This window comes from Leucoraja erinacea, chromosome 4 (genome assembly GCF_028641065.1).
Source record: "Leucoraja erinacea ecotype New England chromosome 4, Leri_hhj_1, whole genome shotgun sequence".
Classification (NCBI taxonomy): Eukaryota; Metazoa; Chordata; class Chondrichthyes; order Rajiformes; family Rajidae; genus Leucoraja; species Leucoraja erinaceus.
The window spans coordinates 53,650,334-53,677,183 of NC_073380.1; the positions used below are offsets into that span (position 1 = coordinate 53,650,334).

Sequence of the window (26,850 nt, forward strand, 5' to 3'; positions counted from 1 at the left end):
TCTCTTGAGTTTTGGATCTGAAGGGCAGACATCAGTAGATAACGAAAAATTACAAGATCTAACTCTGGCCAATTGTACGTTACAATACAATAAGGGCAGCCCGTAGTCTCGCACAGTGGCGAGACTACGGGTGCTGTCTGTACGGATTTTCTCGTTCTCCTCGTGACCACGTGGGTTTTCCCCGAGTGCTCCAATTTCCTCCCACACTCCAAAGACATACAGCTTTGTAGGTTAGTTGTCTTTGTTAGGTTGCAAAATTGTCCCTGGTGTGATAGTGGGGGGGGGGGGGGGGGGGGGGGGGGGGGGGGGGGGGGGGGGGGGGGGGGGGGGGGGGGGGGGGGAGATTGCAACCTTCACGTGGTCCACTCTGTTTCGACTAATGCAATCAACCTGGCGTGCACAAACAGAAGATCAAACAGAACAAGTTGTCTTACAACTTTAGGCAGTGCACGCCATACGCAAGAAGAAGTAGATTTGTGTATAAGGTGATAACTTGTCTACACAGACTCGGTGCTTTTAGGCTGTATCTCTAAAGTCTACAGTTGCTGGTTTATACTCAATACACCATTCAAACATGAATATATACCTGATAGTGCATGTGAATGCTTTTAGAACATGAACAAATTAAATTAAAACAGCTGTGGGTAAGGGTGACAATATTCCCCAAGCTCATTCTCAAAAGGCAGATGATTTTTTGGTTGTGTTGGAGATTACAGAAGAGTATTATTCTGCTCTAAGTGCAAGAGTGAACAAGGGGGTGTAATTGCAGAGTGAGGCCGTTAAGATTAAGTGGTATAATGTGGCAACAGTTGAGATATTTCTACCTTTTGTGGAAAGAACACACTGAAACTTGGGATCATGAATAGATAGTCACAACATTTAAACAAACATTTAGACAGGTACATGGATGGGACAGGTTTAGAGGGACATGGCCCAAAACGCTGGCAGGTGGGACGAGTGTAGATGGGGCATGGTGGTCGGTGTGGGCAAGTTGGGCCAAAGGGCCTGTTTCCACGCCGTATGACTCCATGAAATAAATACAATTGCAGTTCGGGAGCAGTTTTACAAAGAATGTGGCACACTGTTCCACAGTTGATGGTTTAGGGAGAGCAGCAGACTTCAAAGAAGCTGGATAAACTCGAGGGCAAAAGTGATCTCAGAGCTTTAAGGATCGAAGAGATAGAAGGACATTGGATTTTGCCTCTGGAGCTGATGCAAGAGTATTTTATTGTCATTTGTCCCAGACAGAACAATGACATTCTTTCAGCAGCACAACAGTATATGTGAACATAAACAATATAAATGAGAAAAACAGTGTGTGTATGTGTATAAATGAGCGTGTGTGTATATATACACATATATATGTGTGTGTGTGTGTATATATGTGTGTGCGTGTATATATGTGTGTATAGGTATATGTGTGTGTGTATAGTGTGTATATGTATGTGTGTGTGTATATATGTGTGTATGTATATGTGTGTGTGTGTGTGTGTCTATGTATATTTTTTTGTGCATTTAAACTTTTTCACTGTATATATATATATTGTAAACAAACAATTATAGTGAAGCGGTCTCAATGCGCTACAATGCAGCTATATTCTGTGTCTTCCCCTGTATCTTGCAGCCTATTGTAATAGTTTGACAATTAAATTTATGTGGGGTATAATTGCTTGGATAAGAGTGCAAAACATAACTTTTCGCTGTACCTCAGTACCGTGACAAAAATAAACCCAAATCTTGGTGTACAAGGATGGTTTGGACCATTTTGCAAAATGATGCGTTTCTACACTTGTTTAGTTTACTATATTGTCACGTGTACAGAGGTAAAGTGAAAAGCATTTTTGTTGTGTGCTATCCAGTTAGTGGAAAGCCTATGCATGATTAGAATCAAGCCGTTCACTGTGTACAGGTGCAGGATGAAAGGAATAATATTTTGTGCAGGGTAAATTCTGATTAAAGATAGTCTGAGGGTCTCCAATGAGGTAGATAGTTGGTGAGAGGATGGTTCAGTTGCCTTGGAAGATACTGTCCCTGAATCTGGAGGTATGCGTTTTCAAAATTCTGTACCTCTTGCCTGATAGGAGAAGAGGGAGTGACCGGGGTGAAACTGGACCTTGATTATGCTGGTAGCCTTGCTGACACAGCGTGAAGTCAATGCTGGAGTCAATGAAAGGGAGGTTTGTGGCCTGGGCTGCATCCATAACTCTGCAATTTCTTGCAGCCTTGGCTGGAGCTTTTCCCAAACCATGCTGTTATGTGATGCATCGCAATAAACAAAGGCTGACCATTTCTGGTAGTAAGTCACAATTCTTACCTTTTTCACCAGATGAAACAACTGGAACTTGCACAACTGGCGCAGCGGGATGCAAATCTAGCGGCTCTGGCGGCCATCGGACCGAGGAAGAGAAAAACTCCTGATTCACCGAGTCTGGGAGCAGGAAACGAGGTACGCCGCACAACCTGGTTTCCTGCTGGTAGTAACTTAGCGGGACAGGCAGCATCTCTGGAGAGATGGAAAGGGGGTGTTTTGGGTTGAGGCCCTTCTTCAGAGTGAGGGGGGCTTCCCTCACTCTGTCTGAAGAAGGGTCTCGACCTGAAACGACACCTATTCCTTTTCTCCAGAGATGCTGCCTGTCCCACTGAGTTACTGCAGCAGTTTGTGTCAACCAGCATCTGTATCTGCATTTCCTTCCTACACATGTCCATGTGGCATTAGGCTAAGCCCTTCCTGATTAATACTTTTGATTTACCTGTGTTCTGTGCCTTTTCAACAGTCAATATTTCTCATTCCTATTGGCTATCTTTCGCCCCAGGTTGAGTGTTGAATTAGTCTTTTGTCATTTTAGGTTTAGTTTTAGGGGTTTGGTTTAGTGCCATATGTACTGAGGTACAGTGAAAAGCATGTGTTGCATGCTAACCAGTCAGTTAAAGTCAGTTAACCCAATAGGACAGGTTTTGGGGGATATGGTCCACCTAACCATCCGACTAGCTCAGATTGGTGCCCTTGTTAGAAAATAGAATTGCAGAGCATAGGAACAGCCCACAATATCTGTGCTCAACATGATGCCAAGTTAAACTAATCTCCTCTGCCCTGCACGTGACCCATTTCCCTCCTTTCCCTGAATGTCCCAGTGCCTATATAAAAGCCTCTTGGGAAAGGCGAGAACTTTATTCCTTGGAGCACAGAAGGCTGACATTTGATCTTATTGAGGTGTATAAAATCATAGGCGGAATTGATAGGGTGAATGCACTGTCCCACACCCAGGGTAGGGGAATCAAGAACCTAGGACAGAGGTTTAAGGTGAGAGGGGAAAGATTTAATAGGAACCTGAGGGGCAACAGAGTGGTGGATATGTGGAAGGAGCCACCTGGGGAGCTAGTTGAAGCAGCTACTGTAACCACATTTAAAAGACACTTGGGTGGGTACATGAGTAGGAAAAACTAGACTCGGCTTGTACTCACTAGAATTTAGAAGATTGTTCCTGCACTTATTTTCTATGTTTCTATGAAAGGTTTAGAGGGATGTGGACCAAACGCAGGCAAATTGGACTAGCATAGATGGGGCAGCATGGTTGACGTGGACGAGTTGGGCTGAAGGGCCTGTTGGCTAACAACTGCTAATCCAGGTAGCATTCCAGTAAACCTCTTCACCATCTCAAGTCCCCACATTGTTCCTGCAATAGGGCAACCAGAACTGCACGCTATACTCCTAATTTGGGCTAACCAACTGACTTCAATGCCCTGCTTAGACAGCACCCGAGGTCAGGGTCGAACCCGGGTCTCTGGCACAGTGAGATAGCGGTTCTACCAGCTGCACCACCGTGCCACCCTTTTTGCGGCTGCGTTTGACTAGTATCTCTTGGAACCGTCCTTTGAAATCAAATTAATTTTTAAGATAAAGCATCTTAAATGAGATGAGTAGATTAACAAACAAAATGGAAGTGAGGTTCCTTCTGTGTTATTGAAACCTTTCATTGCATATGTTTTTTTGCCTTGTGTTCCACTTGCAATCTATTTCTGACCAATTGTTGCATAGCTCTTTGCTAAAAATAACGATTGGTGTACCTATAACTTTTTTGAAAAAAAGTATTTTGTGCTAATATTGCAGCTGGAATGTGTGACCTGATTTTCTTTTCTCGTACATTTGCTGTCTTTCTTGGCTGTTCAAATAACCATAGGTTCATTTTGTGTGGAGGTAGATTTAACAGCAGCCGCTGCTTCAGAGGAAGGATGGATCTAGTAGTCATTTAGTCCATTCCTTGCACAGGTGAAATGTAAGACTCAACATGGACTGACTTCAAACCAACCTCATGGCTTTTCCCAAGTACAATTATTGTTTTTAAAAAGAAAAACCCATTCTGCCTTGTCAGGTGACTGAATGGGAGTCGGTGAGAAACATTCTGCATTGTTGCAATTTGGGATAAATCTTGCTCGTCCCACCTGGTTTAATAGTACGACTCGCAAATCCTTCAGTACTGGCTTTCTGCTACTTCATCCAGAGAGCCAACCGGGTACCATACATAGAGTAATACAGTGTGGAAACAGGCCCTTCGGCCTAACTTGCACATAATGACCAACATGCCCCATTTACACTAGTTACCTGCCCATGTTTGGCCCATATCTATCTAACCAGCCGCCTTGCTCTCTGAGACTGACCCTCTGCTCATTTTGTAGTACCTGTACCTATTGATCATTAATCTGAAGTCTCTGGCACGCACTCTCTCTGGCGTTGTCTCTCTTTATTCTGAGATGAACATACAGCTAGGACATGTTGGCTGGTGTGGGCATGTTGGGCCGCAGGGCCTGTTTCCATGCTATGTGACTCTATGACCAGCCATCACTGTGAATCTAAGAGTAGGTGGGTGGACTACCTTGATCTGTAGTATAAACTAACCCCAAATTCCCGGGACCTATTGCAGGATCTAGGAATGTAAGCAGGTGAGTGCGCATCGACTGAAGTGCAGTGAGTGCATGCTGGAAGTAAAATTAACCCTTGGTCATTTTTATGGAAATTGGAACAGAAACGGATGCAAATTAATCAATAGCTAACGGTATCAGTCGAGAGAGAGAGAGGGAGCAGGCCAGAGGATGCAGCCCAGACCATTGCACAATCTAACCTCCCTTCCATCAACTCCATCTACATCTCACACTGCCTCGGCAAAGCTACCAGCTTAATCAAGGAATAGTCTCACCCCTCTCTTCTCCCCTCTCCCGTCAGGCAAAGGTACAGTGTGTGACAACGCACCCCTCCACATTCAGGGACAGTTTCTTCCCTGCTGTTATCAGGCAACTGAACCATCCTACCACCAGCTAGAGAGTGGTCCTGAGCTACCGTGTGCCTCATCGGAGACCCACGGTCTGTTTTTAATCGGACTGTACTGGACTTTATCTTGCACTATATCTTCCCTTTACCCTGTATTTGTACAATAGGGACGACTCGATTGTAATCATGTATAGTCTTACCACTGACTGAATAACACGCAACATTAAAGCTTTTCACTGTTCCTCGGTACAGGCGACAAAAACTAACCTAAACCCACCACCCTTGTTGTAAAATAAAAAACTTGCCCTGCAGATTTCATTTACATTCTGCCTCTCACCTGAAAGCTATGCTCTCGAGTCCTTGACTTTTCCACCCCCCAAAAAAAAGTTCTGATCTGCCAAAGCAATTTTGTGTTAAGTTCATGGGGAGACCAGGAGATTCCTGGAGAATTTTCAAATGCTGGTTTTGAAAACTGGGCTGCTTTCTTATAATCTATCTGGTCGTGTCAGTCTTGATTTAACCTTGGGGGTGCAATATTGTTTCAACCCCACAGCTGTGATATCTAGTGTGAATTATCAATGCTAAAATGATTTTGCTTCAGATATCATCCTTGCGGTGCCGTCATGAATTTAGGGGGGAAAGTTTCACGCTGCAAATCACTTTGTCTCATTTCTTTCCTCTACCCTCCCCCTAACCTCGAGTTGCAATCAATGCCAAAACCTCTGCAAAATCTCTCCATTGTGAAAGAGTTAATCGAGAAGCCATTAACTGCTTTCGCTGGAGGCCTGTTCCACATTTCTACCGCTCTGTGGGAAAAATATTTTTTTTCTAATCTCTTCTCTTGCCCAAGGCCAACTAATTTTATATTCGTCCTCTAGTTCTGCGCGCTTAGTCCAAATTAAATAACCTGCTTACATCTACATTATCTGTGCCTCTCAGCATCCAAAAGGACCTCGATCATCTTGCCTCCACCCCCACAACCCCTCTAGCCTTTTCCAAATCCAAAGGGAAAACATTTAGTTCCACCGGTCCTTTTTCTTTCCATTTAAAATGGACCCTAAATCTTGGAATAATTTTTACCCTGCATGGCGTTGGGAGAACGGTGCTATTGGAAACAAGGTTGCTCTGAAGTGATTGTTATTCAGCATTGCATAGGTCCTTGAGGTTAGAATAACTTGCTTTCAAATGAACCCTCATCCCAGCTGCCTTTCTTAATGGTCATAAGAAGGGTCTCGACCCGAAACGTCACATTCCTCTCCAGAGATGCTGCCTGACCGAGTTACTCCAGCGTTTTGTGTCTACCTTTCTTAATGGGTTTGTGTTGAAGAGAGAGTTTCACAGATGTGAGTGGGGAAAGATTTAATAGGAACCTGAGGTTAAGCTTTTCACACAGAGGTGGTTGGTGTATGGAACGAGCTGCCGGAGGAGGTAGTTGAGGCAGGTGCTATACAGCATTCAAGTCATTTGGACAGGTACATGGATAGGAAATGTTTAGAGGAATATGGGAGAAACGCAGGCAGGTGGGACTAGTGTAGATGGAGCATCTTGTTCAGCATGGGCAAGTTGGGCTGAAGGGCCTGTTTCTGTGCTCTGTTCAATAATTCAATCAGTATCCCATTTTTCTTTTCTATTTGTAGCAATTTAAATGTCTTGTATTTTGTATACAAATTGGGTTTTCCCCAACTTGCAGTTCCAGATTTATTTCTGTTCACTAGTGAGGGTTTGATGTTTAACCCTTATTTCTATTCCAGTTTTCTCCCACATTTCAAAAGAAATGTTGAATTGAAACCTACTGGTGGTTGTTATAAACCACCCATTGGTTGTGGTGGGTGTTTAGAGGTTGTAAGTTAATGGGCAGGAGAGAATAGACTGGTATTACTTTATTGTTGTCAACTGCACTGATATAGCGAACTACTTAGATTTGCTTGTTATGCATGAGTGCAGTTATACAATACATGAGTACAACAGATAATGGCAAAAGAGAAGAAACAGTGTAGAATAGTTACAGATACACAAAGTGCCCATTTTAAAGCGGTGTGAGGGTCACCGCGAGGTACTGTAGATTGGGACATCAGCAATATATGCATCCCTTCGTTGTAACCTCTTCCCTAGCCTACAATGGGCCATTATGGGCTCCACCCTTCCTGTTTACCGGCCCTGATTTGTTCTGGCCTTTTCCTGTCTCCAGTCCCCTCCCCTCTACTTTCAGTCTGAAGAAGAGTTCCGACCCAAAACATTACCCATATTTTTTCTCCAGAGATGCTCCTTGACCCGCTGAGTTACTCCAACACTTTGTGTCGGTTTTCTGGTGATCTAAGTTTTTGTTTAGTTTATCGCCACGTGTACCGAGGTACAGTGAAAAGCTTTTTGTTGCGTGTTATGCAGTCAGTGGAAAGACTGTACAGATGCTCCTCGACTTACGATATTTCGACTTTACGATGGTGCAAAAGCGAAACACATTCAGTAAAAAGTGTACTAATTTTGAATTTTGATCTTATCGATGAACTAGGCGTGCAACTGATGCACGGAAAGTGACAGGACATCAACCAAGTCACCAAGTCCGGGGCAATTCCTTGACCGACTCGGCCGTGGCTGGGTGAACGATGAGTTGTCATTGGTGCTGGACTGCACGCAAAGCCCAGCCGGTGGGCCAGCTGAGGAGTTTTAGCCCGGGCGCTGGACTTTGTGCCTGATGTCGCACGCAAAGTCCTGCGCCCGGGCCAAAACTCCTCAGCTGGCCGGCCGGCTGGGCTTTGTGTTCTGCTACACGCGAAGTCCAGCACCCCATCCAACTCACGAACTGATGATTGGCCATGAGAAGGAGGGGTGGTGGTGTCGGCGGTAAGCGAAGGTCTGAAGGTCGGACAGCTGGCTGGGCTGCCGACTGACGGGGTCACGGGCGAGGTGCTGCTGCTGCACTCCATGGGCTGCACTACTTCGGGGCGGGTGAGGCGAGGCAGGACGCGGCGCTCCGACCCGACGGTCCCCTCGACCCGAGTCCCCCTTCTGACCAAGCATTGCTTATGGGTGAAGCATTGCTGCCACCCCGCAGAACAAGGCCGGGAAAGAACGGGGGAAGAGGAGAAAGCGGTTAGAAACTGTACTGTCAAAAATGGATAACTTCCTGAAGAACACCATGCCTGCTAAACAATCAACAAGTGTCGATGCCCCAGTGCCTTCTCCCACTATTCTCCAGCCTTATCAGAAGAGAGAGCGAGAGGGTTTGGTAGGTTAGGTGTATTAAATGCATTTTCGACACGATATTTTCAATTTACGATGGCTACAGATACAGGATAAAGGTTAACGTTTAGTGCAAGATGAAGTCCAGTAAAGTCCAATTCAAGATAATGTGAGGGTCTTCCATGAGATAAATGGTAGGTCAGGAGTGCCCTCTAGTTGGTGATAGGATGGTTCTGTTGCCTGATCTTCTTATCGAGTCCACACACAAGATTCAAAGTTGTTCAGCCAGAGCTGCAGACAATGGTGTCTGTCTTGTCACTTCTTGTGCGTGGTGGTGGAAAGATTGGTGGAAACAGGGCAGCGACGGACCTTGACCCCTGTTGCCTTCTAACAACTGGAAAGGAAGTGTCACTTAATCTGGAGGTTTAAGAAGGAACTGCAGATGCTGGAAAATCGAAGGTAGACAAAAATACTGCAGAAACTCAGCGGATGAGGCAGCATCTATGGAGTGAAGGAAATGGGCTGAAACCCTTCTTCACTGGAAAATTGAAGGTAGACAAAAATGCTAGAGAAACTCAGCAGTTGAGGCAGCATCTGGAGGGGTGTGTTTTCACACCTGCACCTCTTGCCTGATGTGTGGAGCAGTGTTTTTTTACAGATAATGGTGGGTGCCTGGAACGCGTTGCCACGGGTGGTGGTGGAGGCAGGTATGACAGTGGTGTTTCAGAGGCTTTTAGATAGGCACATGGATATGGAGGGATATGGACAATATGCAGGCAGGGGAGATTAATTTAACTTGGCATCATGTTTGGCACAGACACTATGGGCCAAATGGCCTGTTCCTTTGCTGTTCCATGTTTAACCATTTTTACAAATGGTGTTAAGCCACTTGCATCTTTGCATGTTTTTGGCAAAACTCCTACATGGTTTCAGCACACCATGATCCTTTATTCCAAATTGGAGTCTTTGCTACAGATCTGTACGCCCGTGATTTAATATTTAGTTTAGAGACACAACACAGAAACAGGCCCTTCAGCCCACCGAGCCCACGCCAACCAGCAATCCCCACACACTTGCACTATCCTACACACACTAGGGACAATTTACAATTATACCAAGCCCGCACGCCTTTGGAGTGTGGGAGGAATCCGAAGATCACAGAAAAAACCCGCGCAGGTCAAGGGGAGAGCGTAGAAACTCTGTGCAGGCAGCAGCAGTAGTCCGAATGGAACCGGGTCTCTGGCGCTGTAAGGCAGCAGCTCTACCGCTGTGCCACCCTAATGTGCTGAAGGAAAAGTGGTCTAAAATATCAAACATTGAAACAAATGATGTGGCCACATTGAGATATACTGTGGTTACTTTCCCTCTTCCTGCTCAAGGGCAGTTCACTTACTTCTTACAAGTGAGTGAATAGTCCAGATATAAGCACAGTGGTAAAGCTGCTGCCTCACTGTGCCAGACCCGGATTTGATCCTGACCTCAGGTGCTGTCTGTGCAGTTTGTTCGTTCCCTGTGACCACGTGTGTTTTCTTCGGGATGTTTTCTTCCACATCCCAAAGACATGCAGGTTTGTCAGTTATTTGTCTTCTATCAATTGCCTCTGGTGTAGGAAGTTGATAAGAAGGTGGGACAACATAGATCTAGTGTGAACGGGTGATTGACGGTTGCCGTGTGGGCCGAAGGGCCTTGTTTGCATGCTGCATCTGTGAACTGAACCCACAAGGTTTTCATTCCTATTTGGTTATTTGCAACCTATAATACAATGATCGTGGGCACATTCCATGAGGTCAGTCTACCTTTGATATTCAATAAGAGCAAATTACTGCAACTTTCCCTGCAGTGTACTAAGGTTTTTTAATAAATTTGTTGGCAATCAGGTTTGGTAATAAATCATGTATTTAATAACCAACAGGTGAACATTAACAAAAACAAAATAGTTTGCTATTTGGTTCTTTACTTCCTTGTGGGAAATGTACTTGTTCTTAACACAATATTAAAATCTAAATCTAAAGTAATAAAGTATTTACTGCACTAAGTTGCTGTATACTATACCAGTAACAAGAAGTTACAGGCTTATATATAAACATTTATAAACAGTAGTGCAATGGTAGAATTGCTGCCTTACAGAGCCAGAGTTTGATCCTGACCTCGAGTGCTGTCGGTGTGGAGTTTGTATGATGTGTAATGAATGTAATTATGTAGCCAGTATTGGTGAACTAATAAGAACAAGGGCTGAACAATCTTTATTCAATCCTGTCGACGTATTCTTCTCATTCTGTTCCCTTCCTTTTCCTTCGAATAGTGAAAGGCCTGTGTGGAGTGGATGTGGAGAGGATGTTTCCAATAGTGGGAGAGTCTAGGACCAGAAGCCAAAGCCTCAGAATAAAAGGATGTACCTTAAGAAATGAAATGAAAATGAATTAGTTTAGTCAGAGGTTGTTGCATCTATGCGATTCATTTCCACAGATGGCTGTGGAGACAGTCAATGGATATTTTTCAAGGCAGAGGTTGGTAGATTCTAGATTAATACGGGTATCTGGTTATGGGGCGAAGGCAGGGGAATGGGGTTGAGAGGGAAAGATAGATTGAATGGTGGAGTATACTCAGTGGGCCAAATGGCCTAATTCTGTTCCTATGATTTACAAATAATCATTAGTATTCCCGTTGTCTCCACTTTGTAACGTGAGTTTGACCTGTAGGCTGTGGGTAAATACTAGTAACTTTGTCTTGCATCTTTTGTAGCTTGCTGTCATGCCAACAAAAGATCTTGAACAGGACTGTCTTTGTTAGTCAAGGGCTAGGTCCTGAAAGTTGGCAGTGGAATGTGTTCTAGTAACATAATATTCAGTTGCCGCTGTTGAGTTTCATTTGTCGTTGCTACAATCCTCCCACGTTCGATCAGCAAAAATAGCTAGACAGGGCTAGTCTCTAGACTGAAGATAGCGGTCAGGTGATATGGGGAGAAGGCAGGAACCATGGTACTGATGGGGATGATCAGCCATGATCACATTGAATGGCGGTGTTGGCTCGAAGGGCTGAATAACCTACTCCTGCACCTGTTGCCTAAGACTATTCCAGTCGACAACTATCCCTTTTCAATGAAGAAAAGTTTCCCAAGGCATACTTTGACACATGGAAATCTGTAACCAAAAGCAAGGAAAAGAGTATAAAACCATGAGGGAAATTGATGGGATTAATGCACAATCTTTTACCCAGGATATAGGAATCAAGAACCAAAGGGCATAGGTTTGTGAGGGGAAAGATTTAATAGGTATCTGAGGGGCAAATTTTTCAGAGGTTGCTGGATATATGGAACGAGCTGCCGGAGGAGGTAGTTGAGGCAGGTACAATAACAACATTTAAAATACTTTTGGACAGTTGAATGAATAGGAAAGGTTTAGAGGGGCATGGGCCAAATACAGGCAAATAGGACTCAGCTTAAATAGGGTATCTCGATATTTATATATTTATTTATTGTCACACATGCAATTAAACATTACTTGGAGAAATTCATTTTGTATATAATGCCAGCACTGCCATGTTTGACGCCATTTCATCAAGTTCCCAGTCAGGGCCTCCAGTGGTCCACTCCGCCGCTGTAGGCCACGTCCAGTCCACATGCCCAGCCTTGGAGCTGCGCCCTGTCCAGCCAAGCTCCTGCCGTGTCAGGGCCTCCAGTGGTCCACTCCACCGTCGAGGCACTGCACTCCCTCCCACAGCCTGTCCGCTCATCGGCCCTCCGTCTGACTCCATCCACTCTGGGCGGGCGAGCCGGACCTCCGGGTCCTCGTGGGCGAGTCCCAGGTCCACGGCGGGGAGGTCGGACCTACCAGGCAGGTTGCGGTCTCCCGGCGGAAGCTCCTAGGGATACCCTGTCGAGGTACAGCAGGATCCCTCTGCCCTTTCCTGTAGCCGCCACTCTCTCTGCCCCCACCCATCTTGGGCAGTATTGACGAGTTGGGCTGAAGTATCTGTTTCTGTGCTGTGTGACTGACAGGGGAAAAGGTTTTAAGTCATTAAAGATAATTTTCCATAACTTGTGTGTTTCAGCTAGTAAATTCCCAATGCCAATGATGGACTGATCATGGTCTGCACCGACCAGCGATCCCCATGCAGTTGCACTTTCCTACACTAGGGACAAAAAATTTTTTGTTTACAGTTATATTGAATCCAATTAACCGACAAACACGTATGTCTTTGGAACATGGGAGGAAACCGGAGCACCCGGAGAAAACCCACGCGGTCACAGAGAGAACATACAAACTGCGTACAGACAGCGCCCGCAGCCGGAATCAAAGCCGGGTCTCTGGTGCTGTGAGGCAGCAACTCTACTGCTGCACCACCGTTCCAATCTAATTGGCAGAACAAGCTCAAGGGGCTGAATGTCTGTCCGTCTCCTATTCCCATGTTCCTGATAAGTAATTATCTCAAATTCTGATAAGGAGAATGTCGAATTGAGGTTGTCTCTGTGGCATTGATTTGTCCTTTTATATTTCTTGTGTGGAGTTCAGTGCACTCCTTGAGCTGTCAGCGCTCTCCACTTTGTTACCATGGTTTTGAAGTTCTTGATAGATCTGTAACACTGAAATACCAATTTACATGACAGTGAAGCTAACCAGTTTAAAAGTCGATTGAAACTTGTATTTACAGTGTGTGTTTTTAATTGGATTTGCAGTAAAGGGGTAAAAAGTACAGAGAAAATGTTAACTCCTACTCTATACTTGGGTAGTGATTATAGACATAGAACAGTACAACATGGAACGGTGGCACAACTGGTATGGGCACTGCCTCAATGCCGGAGACCCAGGTTCAATCCTGACCTTAGGTGCTGATCTTCTGTGTAGAGTTTGTTTGTTCTCCCACTCACTTGAGTTTAGTTTATTGTTAAGCCTACCGAGATATAGATTTTGTTGCTTACTAACCAGTCGGCGGAAAGACAGTACATGATTACAAAGTAGCTATCCACAGTGTACAGATGCATGATGAATGAATAATGTGAATAACGTTAAGTGCAAGGTAAAGTCCGGTCAAAGATAGTCCGAGCATCTCCAATGAGGTAGATAGTAGGTCAGGACTGCTTTCTAGTTGGTGATAGGATGGTTCAGTTGCCTGAAACAGCTGGAAAAAAACTGACCCTGAATCTGGAGGTGCCCCTAGTGTGTACGGAGTGGATGAGAAAGTGGGATAACATAGAACTTGCATGCATGGGTGATAGATGGTCGGCATGGACTCGGTGGGCCGATGGGCTTGTTTCCATGCTGAATCTCTAAACTGATTATCACTCTCATCTGTGGCAGCTGGCTGTACACACCTGCCAATAAACTGGGGCATTGGCCAACACCTTAAGCACCACCGTCAGTCCATTTATAGTCATGTAGTGTGGAAACAGACTCTTCGGCTCAAATTGCCACGTCGACCAACATTCCCCATCTACACTTGTCCTGTCTGCGTTTGGCCTAGATCCCTCTAAATCTATTCTATGTACCTGTCTAGATGTTTCTAAAACATTGCGATAGTACTGGCCTCAACTACCTACTCCGTCAGCTTGTTCCATACACCCATCACCAACCTCTCGGGTTCCTATTAAATCTTTCCCCCCTCGGCTTAAACCTATGTCCTCGGGTTCTCTATTCCCTTAATCTGGGCAGGGGACTGTGTGCGTATACCGAATCTATTCCTCTCGTGATTTTGTACACCTCTATAAGATCACCCCTCATCCTCCTGTACTCCAAGAATAGAGTCCTAACCTGCTGAACCTCTCCCTGTAACTTAGGTCCTTGGGTCCTGGCAACATCCTCGTAAATCTCTGCTTGACAACATCTCTCCTATAACATGGTTCCCAGAAGGAAAGTAATACTCTACAACGTCATACAACTGCAACATGACCTCCCAATCTCTGTACTCTTCCATTGATTGTCTTCTGGCAAAGGCTTGCCTGCACCAGAGGAAAAGTCAAGTCACATTTATTTATATAGCACATTTAAAAAACAACTCTCGTTTGCCAAAGTGCTTTACATTTGTTATAAGAATATCACAACAAAACAGACTACATACATATATACCTGTAGCCCTCACTCAGAGGACGTCAGGAAAGGCTTGGGAGTATTGATAAGTCTTTAGTCTTGACTTAAAAGAATCGATGGAGGGGGCGGTTCTGATGGGAAAGGGGATGCTGTTCCACAGCCTAGGGGCTGCAACCGCAAAGGCACGGTCGCCCCTGAGCTTATGCCTAGACTGTGGGATATTCAGCAACCCCAAGTCGGCCGATCTGAGGGGCCTGGAGGTGGAGTGGTGGGTGAGAATACTTTTTATGTAGGTGGGGGCAAGCCCATTGAGGGCTTTGTAGACATGTAGAGAATACAAACTGCGTGTGAGTGATTCCCCGCTGTGAATTGGAATATCTCTACGCTCTCCTGCCCACGTTCCCTGAAGCCGTCAGTTTGAATGTAATTAGACATTGGCCTGTACATAGTAATTTTTGATAATCTTTAATCCCTGCGCATTAAGTGTTGGTTATTAATTTGTTTAATCCTTGCACAATTTGATAAATTTGCCCCATCATTTTGTTGAAACGATGTTTAGAGCAACAATAGCTGTGGAAGTACAAAGATAGATTGATGTAAACTGCACCTGGCAGGAAGATGCAGGGCTGTCAACATTGGGTGAGAGTTCGGAGTGAGAAATTGTGAGAGACCAAGCCCGGGGGAGTGTAGACATGTTCCCCACCCCTCCCATAGTACAAAGCTTTTTCATTTTCCAGCTTGAAATTGTGCAATATGGTGATAATGTAGCGAGCTTTTAACATACTTGAATGCAATATTTATGCTTTAAATTGGATTAGCTATGAATAAGGTTAGGCTAAATTACATTCCTAATTACATTCCACAGGCTCTGATCAACAGGTGCAGCACATGAACTTAGTGTATTCATGTATGGAAATCAGATTATAATCAAGCACTTGGCCCATGTTGACCAACCTGGGTCTCACTGCACACCTGGTACTACTCCTGATCCTGACTCCAGTTGCATACCTTCTCTCATTCCTGACCCTGAGTCCAGCCTTACACCTGGCCCCTTATTCTACCCTGATCATAGCTGCTTACCTGCTTAGGTTCCCAATGCTGAACACTCCCATTGTCCCAGCTTTGACTGCACACTTAGTACTATTCCAGACTTTGACTCTGGGTGCACACTTGTCCTTGCTCCTAGCCCCTCTGCACTGACAATATATCTGGCCCTCACATAAAGCCCCATATCTGACCCCCTGGACTTAACCTATGTTCAAGTCCATAGGTGCTTATCTAATGCGGTAATTTTTAATGGGGCACTTCACAAAACAAATTTTGTATAACACAATTTGCTACATCCATTGGCTTCCTTGTTATCTAACATGCTAGTTACTTTGTCAAAGAAGTCATCAATTGGTTGAACGCAATTTCTCATCCATAAAATTTTACTCACTCAGCTGTAAAAGTATTCTGTTACCATTTCCTTCATTTTCCTAACAAACTGTCCTGAAGTAATTTTCACCCCCAATATGTCATATGTACCAAAAAACAGAACAATCACATTCTTTCTTGCTGCAGCATAACAGGTGTGTAAATACTTGCAGAGGGGTAGAGGTGAATGGGGTCACCCATTCCCAATCTTATGGAAGAACCGTTCAGAAGTCTGATAACAACGGGGAAGATACGAGTACAGAATATAGCATCATAGCGCATCAGTTCTAGAGACAGTAATGCACTGGGTAGACTAATGTATCATTGCTCTCCCCTTTCCCTGGGTTATTTTATTTCTGACAGAAATGATGACCGCTTTTAATGGCTGTGTTTATCCAAGCCTCTGCTTGTCAGTTCCCTGCAGTTCAGGCAGTGACTGAATTGGTAAAGGACAGTACTGATGTGTCACAGAGAATCCCCAATGGTTGTGTTTCATTTATAACGTTGCCCCTGGCTCTCCACTCCATCCTGCTCGTGACCTTTTCAACCCTGCGCCGACTCTTGTACAGAGTGCAGTTTCCTTATCACTGCTCTGTTGTTGACTGCGTTACTTGTAAACTTACCCAACAGTGAAAGGTCTGGACAGAGTGGATGTGGAGAGGATGTTTCCACTGATGGGAATGTCTAAAACCAGAGGCCGTAGCTACAGAATTAAAGGGCGCTCTTTTAGAAAGGAGATGAGGAAGAATTTCTTTAGCCAGATGGTGCATATGTGGAGGCCAAGATTTTTAAGGAAGATATTGACAGGTTCTTGATTAGTAAGGGTCTCGGGGCTCATGGGAAGAAGGCAGGAGAATAGGGTTGGGAGGGAAAGATAGATCTGCCATGATTGAATGGCAGCGTAGATTTGATGGGCTGAATAGCCTAATTCTGTTCCTATGACATGAATTTACCCCTTCCACATAAAGTGCCCTCCATAATGTTTGGGACAAAGACCCATCGTTTATTTATTTGCCTCTGCACTCTACAATTTGAGATTTGTAATAGAAAAAAATCACATGTGGTTAAAGTGTAAGTCTGTGGAATTCTCTGCCTCAGAGGGCGGTGGAGGCAGGTTCTCTGGATGCTTTCAAGAGAGAGCTAGATAGGGCTCTTAAAAATAGCGGAGCCAGGGGATATGGGGAGAAGGCAGGAACGGGGTACTGATTGGGGATGATCAGCCATGATCACATTGAATGGCGGTGCTGGCTCGAAGGACCGAATGGCCTACTCTTGCACCTATTGTCCATTGTCTATTGCACATTGTCAGATTTTAATAAAGGCCATTTTTATACATTTTGGTTTCAGCATGTAGAAATTACAGCAGTGTTTATACATAGTCCCCCCATTTCAGGGCTCCATTATGTTTGGGACACAGCAATGTCATGTAAATGAAAGTAGTCATGTTTAGTATTTGTTCCATATCTTTTGCATGCAATGACTGCTTGAAGTCTGCAATTCATGGACATCACCAGTTGCTGGGTGTCTTCTCTGGTGATGCTCTGCCAGGCCTGTATTGCAGCCATCTTTAGCTTATGCTAGTTTTGGGGGTTAGTCCCCTTCAGTTTTCTCTTCAGCAAATAAAAGGCATGCTCAATTGGGTTCAGATCGGGCGATTGACTTGGCCACTCAAGAATTGAACATTTTATAGCTTTGAAAAATTCCTTTGTTGCTTTAGCAGTATGTTTGGGATCATTGTCTTGCTGTAGAATGAACCGTTGGCCAATGAGTTTTGAGGCATTTGTTTGAACTTGAGCAGATGGGATGTGTTTATACACTTCAGAATTCATAATGCTACTACCATCAGCAGTTGTATCATCAATGAAGATAAGTGAGCCAGTACCTTCAGCAGCCCTACATGCCCAGGCCATAACACCACCACAACTGTGTTTCACAGATGAGGTGGTATGCTTTGGATCTTGGGCAGTTCCTTCTCTCCTCCATATTTTGCTCTTACCATTAATCTTCGTCTGAAGAAGGGTCTCGACCCGAAACGTCGCCTATTTCCTTCGCTCCATTGATGCTGCCTCACCCGCTGAGTTTCTCCAGCATTTTTGTCTACCTTCGATTTTCCAGCATCTGCAGTTCCTTCTTAAACATTAATCTTGGTCTCATCTGTCCACAAGACCTTTTTCCAGAACTGTGGTTGATCTTTTAGGTACTTCTTGGCAAACTGTATCCTGGCCATCCTATTTTTGCGGCTAACCAGTGGTTTGCATCTTGCAGTGTAGCCTCTGCATTTCTGTTCATGAAGTCTTCTGCGGGCAGTGGTCATTGACAAATCCACACCTGACTCCTGAAGAGTGTTTCTGATCTGTCGTACAGGTGTTTGGGGATTTTTCTTTATTATAGAGAGAATTCTTCTGTCATCAGCTGTGGAGGTCTTCCTTGGCCTGCCAGTCCCTTTGTGATTAGTAAGCTCACCAATGCTCTCTTTCTTCTTAATGATGTTCCAAACAGTTGATTTTGGTAAGCCTAAGGTTTGGCTGATGTCTCTAACAGTTTTATTCTTGTTTCTCAGTCTCATAATGGCTTCTTTGACTTTCATTGGCACAACTTTGCTCCTCATGTTGATAAACAGCAGTAAAAGTTTCCTAAGGTGAAGGAAAGACTGGAGGAAAGACTAGGTGCTGACAGCTCACTTATACCTGCATTGAGGCAATTAAACATACCTGAGCAATTACAAACACCTGTGAAGCCATGTGTCCCAAACATTATGGTGCCCTGAAATGGGGGGAGTATGTATAAACACAGCTGTAATCTCTACATGGTGAAACCAAAATGTATAAAAATGGCCTTTAATAAAAGGTAGACAAAAGTGCTGGAGAAACTCAGCGGGTGCAGCAGCATCTATGGAGTGAAGGAAATAGGCAATGTTTCGGGCTGAAACCCTTAATAAAATCTGACAATGTGCACTTTAACCAAACGTGATTTTTTTTTCTATGACAAATCTCAAATTGTGGAGTACAGAGGCAAATAAATGATGGGTCTTTGACCCAAACATTATAGAGGGCACTGTAGATTTGGACATAGATAGGTGACGTTTCGTGTCGGGAACACTTCTTCAGACTGGTGGGCCACGTGGTCTGTTTTTGTGCTGTACTGCTCCATGTTCCATCTGTACCCATCTTCCACTGTGACCTCAAGCTAGTGAATGAAAGTGGTCCCACAGTGTGCAGATGGTAGAGCTGCTGCTCTCTAGCGCCAGAGACCCAGGTCTGACCTCACCTCTGGTGTTGTCTGTGTGGAGTTTGCATGTTCTCTCTATAACCGGTGCTCCGGTCTCCCCCCACATCCCAAAGACGTGCAGGTTTGTAGGTTAATTGGCCCTCTGTAAATTGTCCCTAGTGTGTTGGACGTGGAAGTGATAACATTTGAACTAGTGTTAATGGGCGATTGATGATCAATGTGGACTCGGTGAGCTCAAGGTCTGCATCTCTTAAGAGTCTAGACTTTAGAGATACAACACGGAAATGGGCCTTTCGGCCACCGAGTCCGTGCTGACCAGCGATCACCCCGTACACTAACACTACCCTACACACAAGGGACACTTTACAATTTTACTGAAGCCAATTGACCGACAAACCTGTATGTCTTTTGGACGTGGGAGGAAACCGGAGGACCCAGAACAACCCCATGCGGTCACAGGGAGAACGTGCAAACTCCATATAGACAACACCCGTCGTCAGGATCGAACCTGGGTCTCTGGTGTTGATAGGTACCAACTCTACCACTGCGCCACTTTGCCTCATTTTATAAAAATAATTACCAGCTGGCTGAAGCCTACAGTTGTTTGAGACTTGATTGTAAAAATGTGCTTGTATACATTTTTTAAACCTGGCCGTGTACATTCATTTCTATTCATTTCACAATGTGTGAATCCATTCTGGGTCAGAAATGCCTGGAAGTGTTCGGGAGCGTTAGATCTGTGTAGCTTCCACCGCATGAGTCCTCTTTAGCTTTTTGAAGTTTGTTGACAGATGTCTTGAAGGAATCGATGAAAATCGAGGCTGCATCTTTCGTGGGGCACTGCTCAAAGTATTTTGTTTTGTGCCTCGCTGTTAGATGAAGCCCTGCGTGCAGTTTGATGTTTCAACCCAAGGAATTGCTGAGCAGGAAAAACAGCTTAAGTTGCAACCTTTTATGTGAAGTTCGTAGACATGCAACTAAATGGTATCTCGATGTGGGAGGGGAGGGATGTGGGGGGGGGGGGGGGGGGGGGGGGGGGGCGATCGATGTGGGGGGGGGGGGGGGGGGGGGGGGGAATGGAAGTGTGTTTACCCAAGTATCACGGCCTCTTTTTTTCTCCCCTCATTGGTTTAGTTTAGAGATACAACGAGGAAAAAGGCCATTTGACCCACCAAGTCCACGTGGGCGAGCAATCATCCACTCTCTCTGGTTCTACGTTATCCCACTGTTTCATCCTCGTCTTTGGGATGTGGTCGTAAACTGGAGCTCTTGGAGCAAATCCACACAGTCACAGGGAGAACATGCAAACTCCAGACACAGACAGCACCCGAGGTCAGGATCGAACCAAGGTCTCTGGCGCTGTGAGGCAGCAACTCGACCCACTGCACCACAGCTCGAGGCTAGTAGATGGGGCGGGGTGAGGCTGAATTGGTTAGTACTTTAAAGATGAGTTGTTGGGGACATAATGACAATGGGTGGCCATGGAGTGAGTTGCACTCGCTGTACTACTTTAGTTCAGTTCATTGTCGCTTGTACCGAGGTACAGTGAAAAGCTTTTGGTGCATGCTAACCAGTCAGCAGAAAATCTATACATGATCACAATCGAGACGTCCACAGTGTACAGATACAGGATAAAGGGAGTAACTTTTAGTGCAAGATAAAGTCCGATTTAAAGTTAGTCCGAGGTTTCCAATGAGGTAGATGGCAGCTCAGGACCGCTTTCTAGTTGGTGATAGGACAGTTCATTCACCTGATAACAGCTGTGAAGAAACGATCCCTGAATTTGTAGGTGTGCGTTTTCACACTTCTGTGCCTCTTGCCAGATGGAAGGGGGAGGAGTGACCATGGTGATACTGGTCCATGATTATGCTGGTGGCCTTGCCAAGGCAGCATGGAGTTGATGGATGAGAGGTAGGTATGCGTGATGGTCTGGGCTGCGTCCACAACTCTGCAATTGCTCGCGGTCTTGGATGGACCATGAGCTGTTCCCAAACCGTGCAGCGATGTCGCGTTTCAAATTTACATTTTAGCTTGATTACTAGATCCTCCTCTCAAAACCGAAACATTTTCTTCCCCCTTTGCAGGGATTAAGCGGAGGCGGGAGCGCACTTGGTGTCACACGGCCTCGACCCTTCCTGCGGCCCAGAGTAACACGCGTCAGTCTCAGGGATCTGCTGCTGTGCCTAGAGCAAGAACGAGCGGCCAGGCGCTCCCTTCTCCTGTACCGAGCCTATCTCAAATGAAGCCAGTGCCTGGGACTGCATCTGCACACAGGGCCCGGAGCAAGCAGGCCGCATGGACATTAGCAGCAAAACGGTGCGTCGCTTCCAGGCTCCAGACCCTATTGTCTTTGTTTACTATTCTGACTTTTTTTAACAAAAGAAAAATCTGACGGGTACATTTTGGTTTCAGCAAGAACTGGATTCATTTGAACTTCGAGTATCACTTGTGAAAATGAATTCCCTCCAGTTCAAAGATGCCTAACTCCAGGATCTTGATGTTTTGTACATGAAAGAAAATCTCTGATCCGTATCTAAATTAGCGCTCTCAATCATTTAAAAATTTGAATGGCAGGCAATTTATTTTTCATTAAATACATCTGCTGTGATATAAGTTCCTGACACAACAGGATAAATTAGAGATTTACGTGGTTAAAATAATCTGATTCTTTGTGCTGATGTCACTACCCAATTTGGCAAATTCGGTATTTGTGGTAAAAACGATCTGTTTCGTTTTGCTCTCTGTTTGGTTAATCTCTCATGATTTATTTAACCATTCGAGTGGCCTGTGTCATCTCTTCCGCCTCATTCAACAGCAGAAAAGTCTCTCTTTACGTGCAGCTTGTTTTTGTCTGTTCCTTTCTCAGGGACTCTCTCTCACACAACCTTGTCTTCCAAACTGTGATGTTTAAACTTTCAGAAGGATGTGAATTTTTTTTTTTAAGTGTGTACTTTATTCGACCAGAATGAGCCAAGTATTGGCCGTGCTCTTTGCCTGCTGAACATCATTGGAGTAAACATCACGTCTCAGCCAGGGGTACTGAATTTCCCCACCCTCCCCTTCTCAAAATTAATTCATCCTGACCTTGAATTGGATTAGCAATAACGACGCAATGGTTTACACCAATCCCAGCTACTTCTGCAGTTGGTATAGAATTGGGTATGGAATTAAAACCCTACCTAATGCCATGGCAACTCCTTGCCTGAGGATCTGTACAATTCCCATCCACTGCCCATCCATTGCGGTAGATATGATCTCGGTCGTGCATTTGAAGATTCTTTCATGCTAGCCTTGCAGATTTGCATTGCATGGGGTAACTCAAATCGAGCAGGAAGTAATATTGAGAGGCGTTTGTCTGCGCAGCTGGCAAAGAGACCTGCCAAAGTGTGTGTGTGTGTGCGTGTGTGTGCGCGCACGCTTGCGTGTGTGTGTGTGTGTGAACAGTGCATTTATTTATTGCCTGCAGAGCCACCCAACCCAAACTGAATGATGCACATTGTGTACCCACCCTGAACCAGGCACATCATGACAGGTCCCACTCGAGTCATGAAGATAAATAGCACATCATCGTCTTTCCCCCTCCCTCCCCTCATATGGATTTATTAATTTCAGGCATTGAACAATCTCAGTTCTGTTTTTTGTCATACAAGGTCCTCCCTCTGGATGCAGCTCTTTAAGGGGAACAGAAATCGCATTAGCTACACCAGCTTGGCATATGCGACCTTGTGCAGCACGGTGGCGCAGCGGTAGAGTTGCAGCCTTACAGAGCCAGAGACCTGGGTTTGATCCTGACGGTTGCTGCCTGTATGGATTTAGTACATTCTCCCCGTGATCTGCGTGGGTTTTCTCCAGGTGTTCTGGTTTCCTCACGTACTCCAAGACGTATCTGTTTGTAGGCTAATTGGCTTCGGTAAAAATGTCAATTGTAGGATAGTGCGGGGATTGCTGGCTGGCGCCGAATCTGGGCTGAAGTGTCTGTTTCCGTGCTGTATCTCAAAACTGAAGTAAATTAAGCACGTAGGAGTTGGTTGGGTCAGAATAAACGACTGCCCCTTCTTTCCACTGGATTTGAGCAGAGCATTCTAGGTTTGTTTTGCCCGAGGGGTGGGGAGATTGGGGGACGAGGACTGCGTTTGCATTTGCTGCATTATTTGTGGTCAGCATTATCTGTAGAATACAGTTGGGGTCCATCTTGGATTTGAGCAAGTCTGAAACATTGCATTACTGACCTAGTTCTCTTGAGGTGCCATCAGGTAGGGCTTGTCCAGGTACCGTTGAATGTACCCCTGACTGTTTTCGCTTGCACCTTTTTTAAACTCGAGCAGTGTGTATATTGTGGTGATTATTTACTGCTGGTGGGACCTGGTCTCAAATACCAGTCTGTTCTCGGAGAAAAAAATGTTTCTAGACATCTCAAGGCAGTGAGTAATGCCAACTTGGTTTAGAGCCATCTGCCGGATGCAAGGCCAGGAAAGGCTTCCAACACGGATGTGCGTGAGATCCCACCAAACGCCAAGTACGGAGTTCCCTCTGCCTGCAAACAAGGAAATGCATTTGGACAAAGGGGTCCCATGGTGGGATGGTTGTCAGCCATTACAGTGTAACTCGCTGACGACCTAAGGCTTTGCATTTCCACGCAGGTGGCTGAAGTCTTCTGTTGGTGTCCCCTAGTTGGAAAGGCAAAGGAATGTCGTTCAGTCTGTAAGCTGTCATCTTACTTGCTTTGGTCTCTCTGGGATTGCTGCCCTCCTGATGTTGTGTATTTGTCCCTGTGCCCAGTCAGTGGAGGTCCTGCCCGTGACAAACCTACTCGTTTACAAATTAGGTGGCGGGAAGACTCCAACACCTGAGAGTGGTGTCTACCTAGGTCCGTGCCCCATGTAGGATGGGTGAGCAAATGAGAGACTGCTGCATCTGAGAGAGTGGAAGTGAGGAATACCCCTGCTTACAATCAATGCAGGATTTGCCCTCTCCTGAGACTCAACCTGTTGTTCTGAGCAATAGTTTTCAGCTTCTGCTTGGGAGGACTGCAATTCCACTTGTGATTAATAAGTTATAAGGGCAGAATTGGGCCATTTGGCCCTTCAAGTCCACTCCGCCATTCAATCAAGGATGATGCAATCAATAATGCAGAGGATATTGATTAGGGGTGGGGTAATTTAGATACTGCACTGCCGTGGGACACCAGGGCAGTAAGGAAGCCCTTGTTGGTGTCATGGTTGATGTATCTCTTTGTGACCTTTCCCTGTGCCCGCACCCTTCTCCCGCAGCCTTGCTCCACCCAAAAAGGTTCCGCAGAAACATTTGCAGAACACCCCTCGTTAATTTGAAGCTTTACCAGGGTTCCCTGTGCTCCGTCTCCCTGTCCCTTTCCCTTTCCCCAGTTACCTTCTAGCGAACTTGACGCAAGGTGAAGCTGCCGCCATTGCATTGATAAAGTGATGTACAAAACAATTTCTGCCCACTTTGGCAGTGTTCTGTCATGGGTTGGAAGCCATTTTATATTTTAAAAAGCTCCTGGGGGGAGGTATTCGACTATAATCGTATAATTTTGTTGCCATTTTGAGTAATATATAGAGCAAATTGATATTATTTTTCCAATGATGGGCATGGGTATCCTTCAAACACTGGGGTGAGAAAGGGAATGTAACAATGAGTGTCTGACAATATATAATTGTCTGTATTTATACAGCCATAACTCCTTGAACCTGTACATCTTGGTTTTGGACCCAGGTGTAAATAGTAAAATGCAAGACATTAGAAATGTATAAATATATATATATATATATATAAAGATAATCTTGGGCCCATGTGCATCTAGTGATATCAGGTCCTTTCATTTGTATATATGCTGATGCACATGCTGTGAAAAGCTTATTTTTATTAAGTAATATGTATATAAGATGCATTTTTTTGGTAACTAATGGAGCTTTGTACGCATTTTTGTAAGACATATTTTTGTTAATTTCTGAGCCAGAATTGAAGTATCCTCAAATGAAAATTTGGATGAATGTTGTGTATATCTATATATATATATATATTTGGTTTTGCATATCAAAGTTTAAAAAATCATAAAAATAAAGACACGGAATGTGATTGTGTTTGTATTGTTTTTATTGAAATGGATTCTTGAAGTAGTCCTGGCCCGAAGCATCGTCTATCCATGTTCCCCGATATCTGACGCACTGAGTTACTACAACACACTGTGTCGCCTTTTAGTGATGTCATTTGTACGAGGCATATTCATTTGCGCAGTGGGGTAAATTGCTGCCTCTCAACAATGCCAGAGACCTGGGTTAGAACATGATCCTGGCCGCTGTGTATGTGTGTAACCTTAAAGAGATATCCTCTCGTCTGCCTCTCATCATTTTATATACTTCTATCAGGTCTACCCGCAATTCTGGCGTTGAAGAGAAAACAATCAAAGTATGTCAAACCTCTCCCTGGGGTGGGAGATTGCAACCTTCACATGGTCCGCCCTGCTTCGACGAATGCAATCAACCTGGCGTGCACATTCAAATAAGATCAAATAGAAAAAGTTGTCCTACAACTTTAGGCTGTGTACGCCATACGCAAGAAGAAGAAACCTCTCCCTGTAGTTAATACCCTCTAATCCAGTCATCATTATGGTAAACCTCCTCTGCACCCTCTCCAAAGCCTCCACATCCTTCCTGTAATGGGGACGACCAGAACTGCAAGCAATGCTCCAAATGCGGCCTAACCAAAGTCTTAGAGAGCTGCAACATGTGTTTGTGACTCGTACACTCAATGCCCCAAACATCAGGTGTGATTTAAACAAGAGTGTGGTGGTGTTGGACTTTTCTTGATCTGTTGGCTCCTCGGAATTCTGTTCCATGTGGAAACTAAATTCAAAGGAATTATTGCTCTAGGCTCGAATAGTGAAAGGCCTGGATAGTGGATGTGGAGAGGATGCTTCTACTCGTTGGAGGATCTAGGACCAGAAGCTACAGCCTCAGAATAAAAGGACTTGCCTTTAGTAAGGAGATTAGGAATTTCTTTAGTCTGGGGGTGGTGAATTTGTGGAATTCATTGCCCCAGCCGGCTGTAGAGACCAAGTCAATGGCTATTTTAAAGGTGGAGATTGACAGATTCTTGATTAGTACAGGTGCTATGGGGCGAAGACGGGAGAATGGGATTAAGGGGGAAATAGATCGGGCATGATTTAATGGCGGAGTAGACTTGATGGGCCAAATGGCCTAATTCTCCTAGAATTTATGAATTTATCACATCGTTGTTTTGCTAGAATGTGTTCTTGTTGTTTAGTTTCCCACAAACCGATATCCTGGTGACCATCTCCAGGCTGTCCATTTCTAATCTATTCACTCTCCAGTTACTATTATTACACACCTTGGGGCTAAAGATTAGAATTATTATTCATAGGGTGTCATTTTGACCTCCGTGAGCATGCGTGTTAGTTTTCTTGCCAGCGATAAGCAAGTCATAGAGTCGTACAATGTGGAAACAGACGCTTAGGCCCCACGCTGACCAACATATCCCATCTACATTAGTTCCACCTGCCTGCAATTGGCTCCTATTGCCCGTCTCACTTAGGAAACCTGAACAGAAACCTCTGGAGACTTCGCCCCACCCAAGGTTTCCGTGCGGTTCCCGGAGGTTTTTGTCAGTCTCCCTACCTGCTTCCACTACCTGCAACCTCCGGCAACCACCTGCAATCTCCGGGAACCACACGGAAACCTTGGGTAGGGCGCAAAGTCTCCA

At 44.9% G+C, this 26,850-nt stretch overlaps 1 protein-coding gene across 1 annotated transcript in view; it reads left to right on the top strand.

Moving 5' to 3' along the window:
- Positions 1-25,200, top strand: part of LOC129696418 (transcription initiation factor TFIID subunit 4-like) — an 81,439-nt gene extending 56,239 nt beyond the window's left edge. Inside the window, exons 14-15 of the mRNA XM_055634294.1 lie at positions 2,327-2,446; positions 21,195-25,200. Coding sequence (XP_055490269.1) covers positions 2,327-2,446; positions 21,195-21,353 — 279 coding nt within the window. The 3' untranslated portion in view covers positions 21,354-25,200. The remainder of the gene's footprint in view (positions 1-2,326; positions 2,447-21,194) is intronic.
- The last annotated feature ends 1,650 nt before the right edge of the window (positions 25,201-26,850 follow it).